The sequence below is a fragment of the Phodopus roborovskii genome, unplaced genomic scaffold (assembly GCF_943737965.1).
Source record: "Phodopus roborovskii unplaced genomic scaffold, PHOROB, whole genome shotgun sequence".
Lineage (NCBI taxonomy): Eukaryota > Metazoa > Chordata > Mammalia > Rodentia > Cricetidae > Phodopus > Phodopus roborovskii.
Genome location: NW_026126407.1, coordinates 17,172,869 through 17,193,564, shown reverse-complemented (window position 1 = coordinate 17,193,564; position 20,696 = coordinate 17,172,869). Strand labels below are relative to the sequence as shown.

At 45.2% G+C, this 20,696-nt stretch overlaps 1 protein-coding gene across 1 annotated transcript in view; it reads right to left on the bottom strand.

Moving 5' to 3' along the window:
- Positions 1–4,984: 4,984 nt before the first annotated feature.
- LOC127219136 (heparan sulfate glucosamine 3-O-sulfotransferase 3B1-like) overlaps positions 4,985–20,696 on the bottom strand; it is a 33,704-nt gene continuing 17,992 nt past the window's right edge. Inside the window, 2 exon segments of the mRNA XM_051180392.1 lie at positions 4,985–5,729; positions 5,731–6,178. Of these exon segments, the coding sequence (XP_051036349.1) occupies positions 5,559–5,729; positions 5,731–6,178 (619 nt within the window). The 3' untranslated portion in view covers positions 4,985–5,558.

The window sequence follows — 20,696 nt, the reverse complement described above, 5'->3', positions numbered from 1 at the left end:
TTTTTTAAATTACTGTTTTTCTTTTATGAAACTACACTTGAGTGCAGTGTTTTGCATCTATGGAAGCTGTGACTTTGAAGGCAGTCAATTTTAGGTCTTGTTCAAAGATGAAAGCACAAACTGAACAATCCTACTTTTCAAGTAGGTTTATCACTTAGCTTTTGTGAAAGAAGTAAACTGGTTTCGCTGTGACCTTTATTCTTAAGCAGGGATGCCCCTACCACCACCCCATGTTCTAAGAAGCCTAGTTCTTCTTTACCCTAAAGCCACGTCGACAGTCCCCCCTCTCAATTCTTGTTGGGGTCAAGTTGAATTAGCCCCTAAATTGGAGCCCCTGAATCTGTTCTTTGCAAACAATACTAATACCACTAGGTTAGATATGCACTGCCTAAGTTTTTACTGATGAGAACTATCCATCTATAGGAAATCACCTTGACAAAGCAGCCTGGTTTGATCAGTCGTTTTGCTTAAGTAGTGAGTGTATGCAAAGTAGAGTAGATCCCTTGCTGAGCCCACTTTTGCACCTGGGATACATATTTGTGTTTACAAGCTATTGGACAGAAGGCCCTGTACATACAGATGTTACCCTGTGATACACTTTTGTGTTTACAAGCTATTGGACAGAAGTCCCTGTGCATACATATGTTACCCTGTGATACACATTTGTGTTTATACACTATTGGACAGAAAGGCTCCGTACATACAGATGTTATTCTGAAGCAATATTTGTGAAACATGCAAACTTCTGTAACTGGAAAAAATAAAATAGGTTTTTGTTTTAAAAATTAAGTACCATAAGAATCAGTCAGTTTTTATGCTGTTGTGTTTTTTTTTTTAACATTAAAAAGCTATAATCAAGTAGATGTTATGCTATGTCAGAAAGAAAATAAGGTGGTTTGGGAAAAACTGAAGATCTAGGTTGACTTGTTCAAGCTCTGTCTTTACCTCACAAATAAGTGTCCCATTTAACATGAACACATACAGAGGGTGTGAGAAAGGAAAACTGTTAAATTCACTCAGCCATGGGTGCATGCTCACACCAGACCTTTATAGGACATGTGGTTGCCCATATGTCCTTCCCACCATGGCTCTGAAAGCCCTTGACACAGTGGCTTCAGTAGCTGTTAGAACTCTGAGTAATGGACAATATTTGGTGGGGTGATAGGAGCTACCTCCAGAGCACAGGGCTCTCATTGTCTTGCTTTAATAGCCATTCACCAGAAAATCCAACCACAATATTGATGGAGCAATTGGCTTTTGTTATTTCACCTTTTTTAAAAAAATCAGGGCTGGCAAGATGCCTCAGTAAGCAAAGGTGCATGCTACCAACTCTGATGACTTGAATTCAATCCCTAAGACTACATGGTAGGAGAGAATCAGATCTTGCAACTTGACTTGCACGCACACAGGGGACCTGAATAGAATTATTTTAATGTAATAACAAATTAGGCTGACAAATCAGCTCCATCTATAATCCAGCATTCAGGAGGCTGAGGCAGGATTGCTGAGTGTGAAATCAGCCTAGGCTATAGTGTAAGAATCTCTTAAACACGGAAACAACAAAGAACCTGGAAAAAAAAATCTATCCAGTTGCAGAGAGGGAGGAGTGATGAGCAAAGGGGTCAAGGCCAGGCTGGAGAAACCCACAGAAACTGCTGATCTGAACAAGGGGGAGCTCATGGGAAACCAGCATAGGACCAACCCAAACCCCCTTGAATGTGGTGTAAGTTGAGAAGACCGGGCATTCTTTGGGGCCTCTTATAGTGGATCAGTATTTATCCCAAGTATATGAATGGACTTTGGGAGCCCATCCCACATAGAGGGATACTCTCTTCAGCCTAGACACACGGGGGAGGGCCTAGGCTCCAAATGATATGACAGACTCCCCATGGAAGATATCACCCTCCCAGTGGAGCAGAAAGGAGATGGGATGAGGGTTAGGGGGGGAGGCAGGGGACAATGGAAGGGTTTGGGAACTGGGATTGATATTTAAAATAAGCTTGTTTCAAATTTTAAAAATTATCAAGAAAAAGATAATTAAGCTGGGGAGCAGAAAGGGGATGGGATATGAGGTTGGTGGGGGCAAGAGAGGGAGAGGTAAGTTGGATTGACATGTAAAAAAATATAAAAGCTTGTTTCTAATTGAAATTTAAAAAAAGAAAAAAAAATCTATCCTCCTGCCTCAGAATGATTTTGTGAGTGTGCAAACATGTCCGTTCACCCATGATGTTATTGAAAACGATCACTAAATCACTATCTTCTCCCAATTGACACACACAGCAGAAGAGGAACATACCCACACATTGGTAAAATATATTTTATTTGTTCATACAAAGAAAAAGTATGAATCACCAGAATTTCATTTGCCTAGAAACATCTTTCTCTGTGTAAAATTAATTTTTGTTATACATAGAACAAAATACTTGATTTAATTTTTTTTGTACATATTGGCTATTCTACCGTTCACGTTATAGAAGACAAATTGCTAGGACTTGCACAGCATTTTTGATTACTGGGCTAAATGAAACTCAGTCATAAATTAATGTTATAAAAATGAAAAAAAAACTAACCACACCTTCAAAACTCATTAACCATTCTTTCTGGAAAACTGAAAATCTTAGATACTTGCTAATGTGATTCTGGAGCCTTCCAATTTCCTTTCTTAGGAAGACAGTCAGGTAGGACCAGCAACTGGGCTTCCCCCATGGGATGAAGTGCATCTATCTGTCACTTAAAATGACTTCCAAAGAGTCCTCTCCCCCCAAGAACATCCTCCAACATCCAATGAAGAGTTTATGTCACAGTCATTCTGCCTGAAATACCTCTGTGGGTACTACAGAGTAAGTGAACACACCTGTGTGCAAACATCTCCCAAAGAAGGCTTTCCATAGACAGGAATGATAATAATGACAATAACAAAATCTTTAAGTTTTTGTGGACATTTTTTGTTGTTCTTTTCAAACAAGGAAAGAAACAAAACTTTGGAGAAAAAAAAGTACACCAGGACTATGTTAGAACTTTCCTGTAAACTGGAAGAAACCTCCAACATGTGGTGGGACACACTGCCAAGATGGGCTGGTGCCTGCCTTCCAGCAGCTCAGGAGTGAAGCTCAGTGGCTCTGCAGATGGCCAGGACAGGAAGAGACCAAAGCTTAATTTTCCATGTTGCCTCACTTCTCCAAGAAGAGGCCACGTGGGTCACTAATAACTTTCACATGATGAAGCAGCATCCTGGGCAGATGCAGCATCCGGATCAGTTGGAAACTGTAAGCAATTGGGGCCCAATGAAGAGGCACACAGGCTGTTTGATTTATTTGACTAACATTGAAAACCTCACCCTGCTCCATCAGTACTAATTACCAACATCTGCTTAGATTCAAGGACTTGACTGGAAACAGCATCTCGACTCACTTCAGTGTTTGGCTAAATGACCCTCTTTCTATCTCAACATGTCCTGTTTTTGTTATAATCTACTGCAAGGTGTAAACAGCTTAAAGAAAAAAAAATGTGTCCAGCTTGGAAAGAGGGCATGCAGGAAGGCTCACATGTTTTCTTTCCACTTGGCTGGGTACCATTCTCTGAACTTTCTGCACTTCTATTTCATGGGTTACACCAGACTCTGAAAGTGGCCAGAAAACCTTAATGAAGGCCTCTGACATGGACTCTGCTTGTAAACAATATTCTGCTGTATGTGAGGGAAGGTGTCCTTGTTCTGATTTCAATCAGCCTTCCACACAGAAAAGTGTGGTGAGGGCCTTTCACATAGTCGTTTCCATATTCAAGGAGCCAGCCAGGAGATGCTAAGATTGCAGGCAATACACTACTGTATAGACAGAAGAGGATGAGCAAATGACCATGAAATGGGCTGGGGATGTGGCTCAGTGTTTGCCTAGTGTGAAACAGGCCCAGGATTCTACCCCCCAACTATGCAGAAGAGAAAGAAAAGAAATAGATGTAATACCTAAGGAATAAACACAGCCAATGACCACCTTCCTACCCTACACTGCCCAGGGACTATTTTGTTGCCCAGAATAAGCTAATTCAAGTTGGGCCATAACATGTACAAAAATCACCCATCTGGTTACCAAAATATCCCTACCGACCATCGGCACCTCCCGCTAGTTTCTAAAGACATAGGTGCACTTTCCATGTAACTTTGCTTGTCCACTCAAGTTAGCCCATAAAGTGTCCAAAGTAATCCTTAGTAAACATCACAAGTGCAATCATTTCAACCATCTATGCATTTGTGATGGAAGTCTAACTCAGATAACATTCCTTCTGGGGTAGACGCATTCTGCTTCAGGAAGTTGAGGATTAACTGGATAATCATGATGTAATATCATCACACAGTTACATAACTGCCACTAACTAGCCAAAGACACCCCCCCCAAAGTGTCGTCCCAACCCAGAGGTACAGGGGAATCATCTGCACATTAGTAGCAGAACTGATAACCTTCCTGATAAGACCCCACTAAGACCATGCTGTCTCAGGGGAAACTGCACACATGTCAGACTTGAGTACCTAAAAGTAACATGCTTTCCTAACCTGGACATATAGGACCATCCTTCAAACTCTGCTGTGGTCATTGCCTACAGAACTTCTCTGAGATGGCCTAGGTATTGCAGAGACATTTATTTGGCTTGGCTTCACATCCCCTTCCTCTTCCAGGCTGTTCTTCATATCTGAGTGTTTTGTTTTTTCTCTCTCCTGAGGCGCTGAGCCTACTGTCTAGCAACAGTTGGGTCTACATGTAGCAACACCTCTATATATTTGACCCCTATGGGTCTCAACATTCAGCACCCTAGGATTGTGCCATTGGCTCTGTATGGAAGCCTGGGGAACTCTTTGGTGTGTCACAACATAACTGTCTGACTGAAGAAAGGAGCAAGTGTATACTGCACTCTTATGCTAATGAGATTATAGCCTTTTTTGTAAAGCAACATCTTACTGGTAGGATCCAGGAAAGGGGTCAATTGTTTGCACACACTTCCAACTGGCTAAAATGGACAGAGGGATAGAGCAGACAGTGTCATAGGCACACAGGTCCCTGAAAGGGAGGCCAGAGAAACTCACCTTGGTGCTACATTGGTGAGGCTGATGAACTGCTTATGAGGATGTGACATAACGTCACTACATGGTCACTACACTTCAGACTACAGCATGCTGAGGCAGCTCAGTGCTTCCAGAAGGTACCCAGGCAAGAAAACACTACAATCAGCTGAGGCAGCCAAGACCCATGAAGATAGCAGGTGGAGGACCCAAGGTGATTGAAGGCTGAATACCCGTAACGAAAATCTCAAGTTGTGCTTTTCTTCTTCTTAAATACAATGGGGAGGGAAGGAAAACACGGAAGCACCATCGATTGGGAGGGACAGAACAAATATCGGAGTTAAACACTTTGGAATGTTAACAGACCATGACTCGAACTCTGCAGAGTGTGGCTAGGCAGCTTAGTGAATTAATTGCTTGTGAATTAAAAATAAATTATTATAAAATAGATTTCTGTACATTTTACATACATATACTCTTTCTCAATAGATAAGCCCCAAAGGGAGACTCAGTCCCAGCCAAAGTCGCGACCGGTCATCTGGTAGAACTTGCGGTTGAAGGGCCGGTAAAAGTCACGCAGCTGCCGCAGCACCTCCCGCGCGATGACAGGGTGCGCACGACCCTTGGTCTTGCCCAGGCAGTGTGGCTTGCCGCTGCCCTCCGCCTTCTTGAGGCACGGGGAAGCCCTTGGTCTGGTTGAAGTAAAAGTGTTTGTCGGTGATGATGCGTTTGAGGCCCAGGAAATCCTGCACGCGGCGCAGCTCACCCGCTGGGTCGCTGACCAGCCGCTCCCCGCTCACAAAGAGCATCTGGCCCAGAGGGAAGTGGCGCAGCCAGGGCTCCAGGTGCTTGGCGTACAAGCCGATCTGGATGGCACTCCAGGACGTGTCGATGAGGCCCGCGCTGCGGTTGCGGAACGTCAGGCTCTCGAAGCTGGGGATGTCCGGCCGCTTGGACAGAGTCTGCGTGTAGTCCGAAATGGCCCTGGTCACCGGGTCGCGCACCACCACGATGAGCTTGGTGTCCTTGGACATGGCTGAGATGCGCGCGGGTGCCTCCCGGGTCACAAAGTAGCTGGGCGTCTTCTCCATGGTGATCTGGCCTTCCAGGGTTCTGGGCATCAGGTCCCTGCCAAAGACAAAAAAACAATCTGGAGTCAGAAAATTGAGCTTCTTCAGCCTCCTCTCAATATCACAACTAACCTCGGTTCCCTCTTATAATTGGGGCCTTTTTTTTTTTTTCAAAACAAAAGTGAAACAGGACTTTAGAGGTGGGGTGCATTAATACGACCCCCAACCCCAGCCTTGGAGGCCAGATAGCTCCCACCTAAGAGAAATCATCTTCCTTCTAGGCAGAAGAACAAGGCCAATTTCTCTGAGGTGCTGGCTTGGGTGTCTCCTTAAGTTAACTCAAAGTATCCTATTTTCACAATGCCCCGCCCCTTCCCACACCTGATAGGTCTTCCTTCAGAAATGGCACTGTCCATCAGTCCTTCACATGTCCACCAAGGATGGTCTTGGGCACCAGAAATATAACTCGACAAAATGGCCAAAAAGCAACAAGCAGGTTTATCAAAAAACTCAATAAAAATCAGTATAATCAGACAGAAACATACCACTTGAAAATCTCAAGACACAATTTGAGAAGCTTCAAAAAAAAAAAAAAATCTTAGATTTCATTAGGGCAAAATAATTACAAGATATTTTACCAGAGTATTAATTTCACCCAAAGCACTAAATAACACCATTGGCACAGTATACGCAGGGTCAGGATATCTGGACTGAGTTTTTGCAATGGTAAATGATAATCATTTTGATGACATAAATCAGGGATGTAGCACCTTGGTTACAAGATGTGAAAACAAAAGGCAGATGAACTGGCAGCCATTTGTTGTAGTTTGTGTTATTCTGTGGATTCTGTTATGTGACCATGCAATGATTGCTCTGAAGCTGGGGGTGGGTGGAGCCAAGCCCTGGATCTGGATCCTGTCAGTCTACTTGAGGATATTTTCAGTAAATTAGATAAAGAAGCTCTAGGAAGTAAAACAGAGGGGAGGACATGCAGAGGGGAGGAAAGGAGTCAGGAAACTCTGGGTAAGGAGGATGGCAGATAAAAATGAAACTATGACAAGCAGATATGCCTATCGCTTAAGGTTCTGCAACATCTTTGCTGGTGGCAAACTGAAGGACAGAGAGAAAGAGAGGAGCTGGGTGACACATCCTCCTAGGATGAGATGTCCAGATGTATGGACAATTCTGAAAAGGCTCCCTAAAGGCAGAGGCCATGCCCTCCTAGCACCTTCAGGCGAGGGAGCGCGCGCGCACCACACACACACACACACACACACACACACACACACACACACACACGCACACAAAAATCCCTAGCATTTAGCGTGGTAAACATAATCACCCAAATGTCCAGTAAATAAACAGTAATGGGTAAATGGTCTTGCTGATATTGGTAAGGCCCAACTTATTAAAGGCAAACATTGGAGCTTTGTTTCCCAGTGTGAGTGAGCTGGACTGGGAACCCCTCTCTACTGCTTCACAGCCAGGAGATGAGTTATTTAACACCTCTGAGCTCTGGTACCCTAAAGTACAAAACAGGAATAATGCCATCTACCTTCTGAGTTGTCCAGAGAATTAAAGGAGGGTCTCAGAGCCACAGTGGTTTAGCTTAAGGCTTGAAGGCTATGGGTCTGGAGGTCAGGCTTAGGTTCAGCTCCTAGCTTTGCTGCTTGTTACCTTGAATGTCTTATTGTGTGCGGGGGGGGGGGGGGCGCGTTGTCTTCTCTTCATATGTGAAAATGGAGATAACAGTAGCTACCTCGTTGGGGACTTATGAGGATAGAAATAGTAATCAACATGCTTGGAGCATGCATGACATGCTTACCATGTCTGGCGCATGCCTGATACGATCGCTCTAACACCATCATTTAATATCCTCATGAACATGGTTCCTGCCAGTGTAGCTATATCAAAGGAGGTACGCTAAGTAACTAGGCACTAGATTTGGTCACAGATCTAAAGTCTCCTATTAGTTTTGAGGTAGAGATTCCGATTGATTTTTACCTGCCCACAAGGATGAAAAAAAGAGAGAGACAACTTTTACATCATATATATATATTTCCTTCTCAACAGAACATTCTAAATGTCAAATTTCAAGCCATCATACTGCATCCAGCAGTAATCACAGCACAATTTTAGAAATGATGGCACAAACTTTATTACATAGGCAGAAAGTTTTTGTTTGCTGGAGAACGCTGCTCCTTCCAGGACAAACTGCCTGGGAGTTCCACACCAGCACACTTCGCTTGGCCTAGAGGAAGTGCCTCACAGCCCCGCTGGGTGCTAAAGCCAGATTAACCCACTTTGCCCACTTAGTATAGGGTAGCGGTGCCATCAGGCTAAGGTAATCAAGGATTAAGGAGTCCCAGCTCTCAATTTACTCAGCCAATCTCTAAAAAGCAGGTCAGTTCAGACATGGGCCAGGTTTCTTCTCTGTGCTGAGCTGTCTGTAACTGGGAAGCTTTTAAGAAATCCAGACTCAAAATGAAAGCAAGATGGCCATACTGAGAGGCAATGGGAGTCATGGTTCCCCTCCCCACCCCCCTTCCCACAACTCACTGAGCAGAGCCTCTGGGGATGGGAGGACCTAGGGTTATTTCTGTCTTCAGAGATTCACTCTGACCTGGCATAGTATTTGAAGTCTAGTCCTGGTGTAGCTCTCAAGACCACAGTGTAATGAAGTGTGTGTAACCCTGGATGGGTGACTTGCCCATCCATGTGACAGCTTCCTCAGCTGAACATTGACAGCTCATATAGGTGTTTAGGAAACTGGGAAGCTGACCTTGATACCTAGACTGCTACCTCACTGGCACTAGGAAAATGCTACCCATCACCTTCAGCCAGGATTGTGCAGAGTGGAAAACTGCAGGCAGAGTACTGGTCACTCAGCCAGCTCTACCCACAGACAGCAATGGATACAAGGATCTGCTCCCAGTCTGCCTGGCTCCACAGCATCCCTAAGGAGGGCCCGGTGGTAAGTGAACAAAATGTTCCAATTGTCATTTGTAAATAGGAAGCCATATAGTGGGAGTAATAAAAAGGAATAGTGGATTTGTTACAAAATCCCTGAGTTATAGCATGTCCTGCTAGAGCATTAGGGGACACTGACTACAGAAAACCTTGTCTCCAGACATGCCTCATAGGATGCTCCTCAGACTACAGGACTTTTAGAGTTGTTAAAGTAAGGAGCCAGGAGACCTCCTTCTGTGACTGTGATACCCAATCCCTGCTGTGATGGCATTTGAGGCTGCTCTCCCCAATGGATTTAATGAAGACAGTTGGTAGTCGGAAGTGAGTGTGTATCTGGGTTCCCCCCCTACTAAGTGCTTCCAGAACCCCCTCTGCAGACTTCAAGCCCGTCTATATCAGTCAGGCCTTAGGGATCTGACAGACCTGGCATTGATCTCCACACACACAGCTACAGGTGGGCCTAAGGGAAGGCTCAGAGGCCTGACTCAAACTTAGTCAAGCACTGAACCTTTCTTACACCACGCAGAGAACAGAGCACCACCTAAGAATATGAAGAACTCCTTCCATGGAACTTTCCAGGGGCTTACAGAAAAGTGCTTTCCTTCTTCTTGGAGCAGTCCTTTTTCCTACACCCAACCCCTCCAGCAGGTTCTGAAGTCAGGTTCTTCCCATGCATCACACACATGCACACAAACCCAAGTACATTCACCCACATGTACATACATACACACACACACACACACACACACACACACACACACACACACACCTCCCACAACCTGAGCTCAAACGTGGGTCAGAGGAGAAAGGATAAACTGGCAGCCAAGGGCAAGACCATCCCTCTTGAGTAGGCTGCCTGCTCACCCCAGGCATCCTAGAGGCCACTGCAGCCCCAGACTGGCCCCCACAGAAGCACATCCCATGGAGTAATTGAGCTGTTCATTACGAAAGCCAGTTTCTCAAATGGATAGTCACAGCTAATAATTATGCTGTGCTTTGGAGGCTCACAAAGGAACTTTCACATGCATTATCTGATTTAATCCCTCACCACAGGCCTTTGAGGTAGGTATTGTAATCCCCAATTTACTTATGAAGAAGCAGAGTCTAAAGCAGAGAAGGTGATGTGGGGGTCACAGTGCAGGGACTGTTGGTACACCCCATTCCACCCATCCCATGTCTCCCTTTCAATAATCCTTGTGTCTGAACAAGACTGAGAATGCACAGAGCTTGGAGTGTCTCTCTCTTAGATACCTGTGTGTTCGTAGATTAAATACCTCTGGTGCATAGATTAGAATCTTAATGGCAGATACTTAAGTCCCAATCAGACCACTGCTGATCATAATTGTTCAAATAGGAGTCGGATTTCGAAACAATAAGCCTCTTTGGCTCACATATCCCCATTGTTACGTGCATTTTATGGTGCCTGAAAAATCACCAGTGGTTCAACAGCCCCTGCCCTCCAGCACCCCTGGCTCAGGCCCTCCTTTGCTGCTTGCCACCTGGGTGGGAAAGCATCAATGAAGCAATGCTTGCAAAGTTAACAGCACAGATATCTCAGTCTAAGGCTAAGAAAGAGATACTAGCCATACCACACTCAGAAAAGCCTCTTAGGATGGCCTGGGAGACACTGTCTTGGCATGTGTGCATGGAGACAAAGTGACAGACAGCAAAAAGGATCCACTCCTTCAGTAAAACCTGCAGAGCAAGGCAGGCTTGTCACCCTATCTTAAAGCCTAGAGATGCCCAGGAATTCCCAGGAATACAGGTAGCCTGCAAGAGCTGGATCTCAAAGCAGTATGCTACAGGCTAGGTGGGCTTAGAGGGGCATGGGCTTTGAATTCGTGAAAATCTTTACAAGGAAGTCATGTGTATCTTATTGCTGGCCAGGTTCTCTTCTAGGTACACATCAGAACTACGGCGGGTACTTTAACAAGGTAAATGCCTGGGTTCCACCCACACAGAACTAAATGAACCAGGCCCTGGCTGGGCAAGACTCCAGCATGGGACTATTTGATGATTCTCCTGTACAGACAGGATGGGGCACCTGTGGCCTTGAACTCTATCATGCACTTTGGTCCCCACTCCCCCAGACTGGCTACTGTGAATAAAGGAGGGTGATACACACTGAAAATCCCAGTACTCTGTACTGAGAGCTGGAGGCCAACTTTGGCTACATAGTGTATTCCAGCCAAGTCTGGGTTTGTGTTATCTGAGTCTGTCTTAAAAACAGACAGACAGACAGACAGACAAAAAAGTGGGGAGGGAGACTGAAGAGATAGCTCAGTAGTCAAGAGTGTGTAATGCCTTGGAGAGGATCTAAGCTGAGTCCCAGCAACCACATCAGGAGGCATCTCACAACCACCTGTAACTCCAGCTCCAGAGGATCAAATTTGTTCTTCTGGCCCCTATGGACACTAGTACACACACATACACACACATGCGCACACACATACACACACATGCACACACACCCGCCACACACATATGCATATTTATGCATACATACATAAAAATGAAATGACATTTTTAAAAAGTATGCATAGGGTACAATCCTGTGAGAAGAAATACTATCTGGGTCAAAGTCCCAGAGGTCAGGTGGGAAGAGGGACCTGCTCTCACAGCTGTCATTATACTTCATAAGAGTGAGGCTGTGTGTCCTCCTGATGGTCTACAAATTGCAGGCAAGAACAAACAAATACAATCAGGCAATGAATATTTCTTGTCATTGATCTCTCTCTCTCTCTCTCTCTCTCTCTCTCTCTCTCTCACTCTCTCTCTCTCACACACACACAGAGATCTGACTATGAGTAAATAAACTGAGGCAAACTAAAACTGCAGCAAAAGAAGCATACCCTTACTCATGGGACAAAGAAAAGCCAAGAGGTACATCTCCTCTTCTTTGTTGCCAAAAGTCAGACCATGCACACAGTGCCAAACCAAAGAAAGAATAAACTCTCCATCACCCCGTTCATGCTTTTTCTCAAAGCTGGTGGCTTAAACCCCCCTATTAGTCCCATAGAATTCAAATAAATGTAAAAATCAGTAACTAGAGTGGGGCATGGGCCTGGTGGCACATGCCTGGAATCCCTGCACTTGGGAAGCTGAGGCAGGAGACTACTTCCAGTTAGAGGCCAGTATAGCTGCCCACCAAAAGAGGAAAGGAGGGGGAGGCAGAAGAAAAGGCTATTGAGCTGCTTTCACTGCCCCCTTTGGTGGTGATGCTAGACATTGAACCCAGGGTCATGCATACGCTATGTAAGAGCTCCATCACCGAACAATACCCTACACTCTTTTTTTATTTGGATTCAGGGTCTCATTAAGTTGCTTGGACTTGTCTTGAACTTGTGGTTCTCCTGCCTCTGAAATCACTGGACTTACAGGACTGTGCGGACAGTCTTGGTCACCTTTTCCAATATTCAGGCAGGGAAAATAAGGTGGACAACTAGTGTCTCAGCCTGGGGTCAGGGTTGCAAGTACTCAATGTCATTGTCTGCAGACTGGAGAACCCAGCCCAGAAGCGGAATCCATGAATGCTGGCTGGTTTCCCCCAGAAGAGATTCAGAGCTCACTAGCAGCATCTTGTGCCCTAGTAGGGCTTCTAAGACTAGCTAGAAGCAGGTTGTTAAAAAACAAAGCCAGAGGGAGTAAGAGATGAGAATGGATCAGAGAAGTGCTACAAAGCACCGATTTTGATGTTTCTGAGGCACCTAAATGCTGCCCCAGTATCTTCCTTTGCTCTTTTTTTCACCCCTTTAGCATTAATAACCCCCCACCCCGCCCATCTGACCATCAGCAATGGAATTTACTGCTTGAATGGCAAAACTGACAAAAAACTGGCAAAAAGGAAGATAATTAAAATGGGTGTAACCCCCTCTAAGTAGCCTCACAGATGCTGGACAGTCACACAAAACAATTGATGCGAGTTAATGGCCTTCAGAGACGATGCTGGTGTGGGAGCTGAGCAGGCCAGCAGGGGCTATGTAACCCCTCTTCCTCTTCCACAGACAATCACGTGCTTGCCCAGTTACAGAAATACCCCCATGCTTTCTGAATGTCAATGAAGACTTTTTCTTCTTTTAAAACTTTTACTTTTTAAACTTACAGGAAAAAAAATCCACTTGTGTCCAGTACTATGAATGTTGACAAATACACAGCACAAAACAGCCACTATTATAATCGTGAAAGAGCACCCCTCTCCCAATCCCGAAGCTCCTGTGTTGCAGGCACTTACCCACCATCACTGGGCCAAAGGCTGACCAAGTCATTGACAACCATTCCAGGGAAAATACAAGTAGATGGGAAAATGGCCACTAAACATCTGTTGATACAATAGGTATGGTTTCTGAAGCATTGAAATAAAAGTTATTCTGTAAGGCTCTCTGCTTCTAATCGGTATGGCATCTTGGCTATCTCCCCAGATTCTCAGGCCTTGGATTCCACATCTGTTGATTAGACAGAAGAAGAGGCCAGAAGGGCTGTGCCCATTCAGTTCCACAGTTCTGACCAAAAACTCAAGGCCTAGGCCAGGAAATTGATGACCTGCCTGCTTAGCATTTCCAAGAAAGCCATGTCTAGCCCATGACACGGAACAGAAGAACCAAGGTTTCTAGGAAGTCTGTGTCCCACACCCCTTCCAAAGAAAAAAACAGTTGCCCAGGAGGTCCCAGCAATGAGGAAGCTGCCTTTAAAACTGGGAAAGTAAATTAAGTGTCCTTTTTTGTGTATTTGGCAAACCCATAAACTCTAGCAGCTGAACTAAAAATGTCCTGGGGACTAGGGAGGGAGGGAGGACTAGGTGGGAGGTGTTTCTGGGCAGGAAAGCTTCCTAGGATATTAAAACAGTGGGGACTGGAAGTCTTAGCCTGCTTTCTATTGCTGCTATGAATTACCCTAGAGAAACCACTTCTGGGGAGGAATGATTGGTTTGGCTCATTGTTTCAGAGGTTTCATTCCCTGGGCCCTGCTGCCTTTAGGACTGTAGCAAGACAGAACATCAAGGCTGTGGAGGATTGTGCCTGAGGCTCAGAGCAAGGAAAGATCAGAAGAGGGCCAATATCCTATCCCGCTCAGCCCCCGCAACTCAGCTTCTTTCTACAAGGGTAGCCTTCTGAAAGCTCCAGCAGCTCCCAATAGAGCCGAAGGGTTTGGGCAGAGGGCAACTGGCGCTCTCTGCAGGCATGCTCCAGTGCTTTTCAAAAGAAACTCTAAGAAAGACAAGGCACCAAAGTCATTAGTCCTCATCACAGGATCTGCCTGAGAAAAAACACTCTTCTCTGAAGGCCTGCCCTCTCCACCCGAAGGAGGCTCCCCTAGATTCTCAGCTGTGTCTGCAACGGTGATATTAGAAGTCACAGGGAGCCTTGGGAGTAAGAGGAGGATCCATCACGTTCCTGCCTTGTCCTCTTTTGCAGGAAGACAGTACCCAGCCAGAGCTGTGAAAGGAGCTCCGCGGGGAAAGCTAGCCTGTGTGTGCTGGGACAGACAGCCAATGAGAAGTGGAAGCTGAAGCAGGGTTGTTTCTTCTTTACACACCCTCCTCTCTCTTCCCGGGGGTCTCCATTTGGTGGAGGAGGACGATGCTATCAGTTATCAGTGTGGGCGCCTTCATCCGGGCCTTCTCACTTCCTTACCAGCAGCTGAACCCCTTCAAAGGCCCACATCTCCATAAGTAACTGTCTCCCTTTGCGATAGATGTTTGCATATCAAAGCACTCCTTTGGGAGAGTTTAAAATAATTTCAAATGAAACTGTAAATAGTCTAGATTTCGAGTCTGGCGGAAGTGATGTCAGGATTCTTAAAAGGTTCATGGGCCCTTTCACTTTTTTTTTTTCTTTTCCTTTTTTTTTTTTTTTTTTTTTTTTTTTTTTTCTTTCAAGGTAATGGGTTGGAAACAAGAGAAATAACAAAGGGTAGCTCACCCGTCCTGGCCCCAACCCCTGCCCAAGGATTTGGCCTCCATTGTCCTGAAGTTTCAATGCTCCTCTGAAATAAAAGCTTCTCAATGCTGGGGGGGGGGGGGTTGGTGGGGGTGGGGAGGGGTGGAGTGAGGATGGGGGATGCGAATGAGCATCTCACTGCCAGGCAGCTGGAGCCCCCTTTCCTTGAGGCCTTTGCCTGGGTCTTAGGCCAGGCTCACAAAGGGGGTGGTTCCTGTTCCGGGAAGGGGCTGGGCATTGGAGGGGGACTGAAAAGCTAATGGGCTTTTGTGTTCCAGGTCCCCAGGCTTCTGCTTCTGTTTACTGGGTCTCACTGAGGCCTCAGAGGGACAAATCTTTCGAAATCTGAAGGATCTGTGTTCTGTTTCCTGGAAAAAAAGAAACCTTAAAATCATTAGAAGGAAAGACAGAAGATTTTTCTGGCCAGCAGCAGACTTTGTCGAAAGAGAAGAAGAAAGAAAGGAAGGAAGGAAGGAAGGAAGGAAGGAAGGAAGGAAGGAAGGAAGGAAGGAAGGAAGAAGAGAGAAAGAGAAAGAAGGGAGGAAGGAAGAGAGAGAGAGAAAGGGCAGCTGGAGACCCAGAAAGGAGAATAGAAATGCCTAAGATCCTACTGTGGAGTCTCACCACACAATAATTGGTCCCTAGGGTCAGGAACGCCCAAGGGTGGGTGCACATCCAGGCCTGGAATTCACCTTCCTACTAGGTCAACACAGAGTGTATGGAAATTGCTGAGTAAGGACTCAGCCTACCTGACCCCAGATACACAGGGAGGGAGAGAGACAGCTTCTCACACAGTGACCCAATAAGCCTAAGAAACCCTGGGCTTCTGTTCCTTCCGTGCCTGTGCACCCGGCTGGGACCTTGAACTAACCATGTCAAGCCTTGGTCTCAGTTTATCCAATATATGCAAATGATTTTACCAGCCTGTCACAGCTTAGCAAGTGAAAGCATGCCCCCAACCCCCCCCCCCCAGTTCCATGGCCCGAGTTCTGATCTTGGAAACGAAGGCAGAAGGAGAAAACTAGCTCCCAAAAGTTACCCTCTAATGTTCACACACACAACCAGGAGCATGCAGGCATCTACACAAAGACAATGATAAAAATGAACTTTTTTTTTTTTAAAGATTAATGGATTGGTTTAAAAGTTGTGTGTGTAAACCTTACAACCTCTGCCTTCACATCTGCCCTCTCCTATAGCCAGCATTAGGTTGGCATAAGCCAGAAGAGGATAAACAGAAACCTTTGACACTTAATGGTTGAGTCCTCTTGGGAGGAGTGGGAGGGGAGGCATCAAAAAGACCCCCAGAAATGTGACTAGGAAAAGATCAGTGTCAAAGACACCTTGGAACTAGGCACCCACTAGTGAGTTGTCTGGTTGTAGTAGCAAGAAAAGTAGTTATGGCCCAGGTCTGTGAAATAGAGACATTTGCCCCTCAATTTACTTTTCTATCTTCCTTTTTTCCTTCCTCCCTTCCCTCCTTCCTTTCTCTCTCTTTCCCTCTCTCTCCCATCCTTTCTTTTTTCTCTTCTCCTTCATTTTCTCCTTCTATCTAACATAGTTTGTAGGTTAGCTCTGAAAGCAACAGAATTCTCTCAAGGTGGGTGAGGGTGGGCTACTCTCATTCCCTCTCATGTCTCCTAGCTCTGGGGTGAGGGATGGACAACTAAAGAGAAACAGACTCTTCACAGCTTCAGTTCTTAAATTCAAAGACTTATTTAAAAACAAACATTTGAAAGAGTCCTGATTTCCTCTATCCCCTTTCACTCCATGCCCTCATCTTCAAAGCCCCCATACAAGATGCTAACCACAAAGGTAACAGCAGCAGGACATGGGATGAGGCAATTTTTAATACAACAGACAGGCATGTGGGGACAGAGGTCCATGATAGGCTGGTGAAATGTCATAATCCAAATCACCAGTGAGAAGCCTTCTCCCTCCTGAGAAGTAGGAGATAATGGCTAATCACCCTCCCCCCACCCACCCCTACTGCTCATGCAGCAAGCCTACCCATCCACCTTTTTCTGTTTATCGACCAAAAATCTACAAGGAAGGCAGCTTCGGGATGGGAATGCAAATCCATGGGAATGCAAATCCAGTCCTCTTATCACTTTAAAGGACCCAAGAACATTTTAGAAAGCAAAATAAATACTTTCCAACCCAGCAACTCCGAGGGTGTGAAACCTGGGAACACTGCAGGCTGAGAACCAAGGAGCTGCTGCTGTCTCTCATCCTACACACTTTCTCTTTGGTTTATTTCCTGGTTGGTGTGTCTGTGCTCCTGAAGCTGACCAAGGAAAACCCTTAGTTTAGTATCCTCTGGAAGCCCCAGCCAAAGCTCCTCCTCGAGGAGAACCACTTTCAAGCTTACTATGACTACAAACTCCCCAGAGTCAGCCTTCAGCAGGAGAAAAGACTCCCCACCCCATCCGGGCTCACTTTTTCATTGTTGTAGTCAACGGTGATTTCTAGAAGCTCCGTGAATTTGCAACTGATCACTGCAGACTCCAGTTTGCTTGATATATTTCACATTGGAAGACAGGAAAAAGAGAAAGCTTTGGTGGCTGAAGTGATTTTTAAATACTGTACAGGATCTGACTGTTTCCCGTCATCGTCATCACTTATTGTACCCTATGGAAAGTTTTTAGAAGGTGGGGTTAGCTGACTGGTGAGTCCTCAGATAAAATCTCCAGCATCTCTCCTGCATTCCAAAGGCATCATCCTCATCTTTTCCCCACACCCACTCCAAAGGAACAAAATAGATACAACAAGGAAATCGAGTATGGCCACACAGTTACTGAGGCAGCTAAGAATGACAAGAGATCAGCTGTTTACCTTTTCTCACAGAAAAACTAGCCTGGTAACTTTTTTTTTTTTTTAAAGCCCATATACTTGTTTTTTAATTTCTTTCTTATTTTATTAATCTGGGTGTTTTGCTAAAAAGTGTATGTATGTGCACTACTTTCCTGTCTGGTGCCCATGGAGGTCAGAAGGGGCACTGGATTTTTTCTGGACCTGGAGATACAGACATGAGCCACTGTGTGGGTGCTGAGAATTGAACTCAGTTCTCTGGAAGAACACCCAGTGCTCTGAACAGCTCAGTGCCCTGAACCACTCAGCCACCTCTCCAACCCCAAGCCTACCTACCTGAAAGCAAAATACTTTACTACATCTTACTGCCTTCCACATTTTGCTTTGTACCTAATGGACTGTGACTATTTTTTGTTTCTTGATTTATTTCCTATTCTATGTACATTGGTGTTTTGCCATGGGTCTTGGATCCCCTGGAACTGGAGTTACAGATAGTTGTGAGCTGCCATGTGGGTGTTGGAAATTGATCTCGGGTCCTCTGGGAGAAGAGTCAGTACTCTTAACTGCTGTGCCATCTCTCCAGCTCCTGGACTGTAACTTTTAAAGATGTCTATCTTTGGATTAACAATCAGTAAGTTAGAAAAATATTAATGAGCACTTGAAAGCTGTCGAGGGGTCTGAAAGGAAGCAGTGAGCGATGCTTACAGCTCAGAATAGAAGGTCATGGGGCAGACATGTAAAGAGAATTGGGGGCAACCTGGAAGGATAAATTATCACAAGGCCATAGCCTCCAACTCTCAAAGATGACACACTTATGTATCAACACTCCCATTACATTAAGTGACACAATTACATTAAGAGGCCATCAACATTAAGAAGGTCCTGGGCCTGAGTGTCAATCAAAAGCAAAGAATTTAAGTGTGCTCTGAGATCAGAGGATGGATCTATGCTTCTTGAGAAGCATGAACAAACAGCCAGCAAGTGTCAGCCAGTAATAAGCTATGCCCTCTGGTTCAAACTCATAAAAGACTATAATTAGTGACAGCGAAGAAGATGGCTGTACTGAGCAACCACAGGATATGGACCATTCTGCTTAAGTTGGTTGGGTTTTTTTGTGTTTTTTTTTTTGTTTTTTTTAACACTGGATTATGTGCTCGGGCATCCATCAGGCAATGGCAGGCTAAGATAATCAAAATTGGGACAGCAACAAGAGGAAAGCAGGTGGACATTTAAAGAACATGGCCTCCATGGAGGATGAGCTAGTGAGGCGACTTCTGGGAGGCCTGTTCCATATGCAGGAAGCTTCCCGATAGGTAGCACTCATATGTTCTCCCAGTGGATTGAGCCCATGAGGCTCACGACGAAAAAAAGCACCCACAAGGGTGAAACTAAATTCCTGGAAAATGCCACACTTATGTTGGAGACTGGAGACCGACTGACTTGAACTTTGTGACTATGTGAAGTTGGAAGGTTGCAGATTAAAAGCCTAAATAATTGTGGGATATCTTTATTCTCACTAGCCAATTATCACTCACTCTACATTTGAATTGATGTTCTTTTGACTGTCAGACAAAAACTCCAGAATGTGCTAACTTTGCATGCCACCACATGCCACCAACCCTCAAAGTAGGAATGTCATCAGAGAGCCAGTCAGACCTATAGCAGAACTCTACTACACCTCCCTACTGTGCTGATGTCCCCAAGAGTGTTTCTGGAACTGCACTGATTCATGACAGTGTTCTGTGACTATAAAAGCATACGGTAGAACATGCCATTTGAGGCAACCTGAATTTCTATTGCCAGACCATGGTAATTCATATTTGGCTCAGAAAAGGAATTCCTTCTTCCTCTCTTTCCCTCTGTTTCTTCCCCCTCATCCCTCCCTCTGTCTCTCTCAATGACAGGACCTTGTTTTGCAGCCCACACTGATCCAGAACTCATGATCCCCAGCCCCTTCCAGGGGCTGAGATTACCTGTGAACACTACCACACCAGGCTCAGAGAACAAACCAGCTCTTCCTTCCCATCAGTGTTGGGAACAGGCTGAGGTTGCCCTCACCCACCCTGCCCATTACTTCTACTTGATGAGTCTACAGACATCTATCTTTTTAAAAGACAGTTCTAAAAACATTCTAAGCCTGTCACAGTGTTTTAAGCATGGCTTTCGAACACTCGCTGGTTACATAACCTTTCTCCAAGTGAGTTTCCAGTTCTCCAGTAGTTCCCTCCCTTACTATTCAGCCTAGCTAAGAGCTGTTTCTTCAAGGCATCATGATGTTCCTTGTTCCAGGAAGACCTTCCACCACCAGGGACAACCTAATGAATCTGTATGCAGCCCTTGCTCCCTTAAGTAACTGCTACACTCCTAACAAGCATACAAGCCTCACCATAGTCTTTATCAGTCTGCTATGATTGTCCTCAGGAAGTCAGAAGACTGGGCTGTGTGTCCTGTTTGCACTCTGAGGAGGAAGGGTTGTTAGAGAAACGAAGAGTAAACAAACAAACAAGCAGTAGGTAGAATCTGCCTTTGCTCTCAGAGGCAATGAGAAGTCACACAATGGAAGAGGTGAGTGACATGAAATGTCATCTCAGGAGTGGAAGGGACATAAGGAGGTGTTTTCAAAAGATTTGAAGTTTTAGCTGATTTTCAATACCATGGGCCTGCCAAAGGCTAGTATAAAATAATAAGTAAATACAGGACAGAAAGGAATTTGGAATAATAAGAAAACATTAAGAGATAGCTCCATTTAAAAGTTGTGCATCGTCAACATTCCAGCCTTGGTGGCTTGGGCCCTCCAGAAGTTGCAAACAATATGTTCCAATTGGATGGAAGTCTTGAACATGGAGATACAGATCAAGCCTC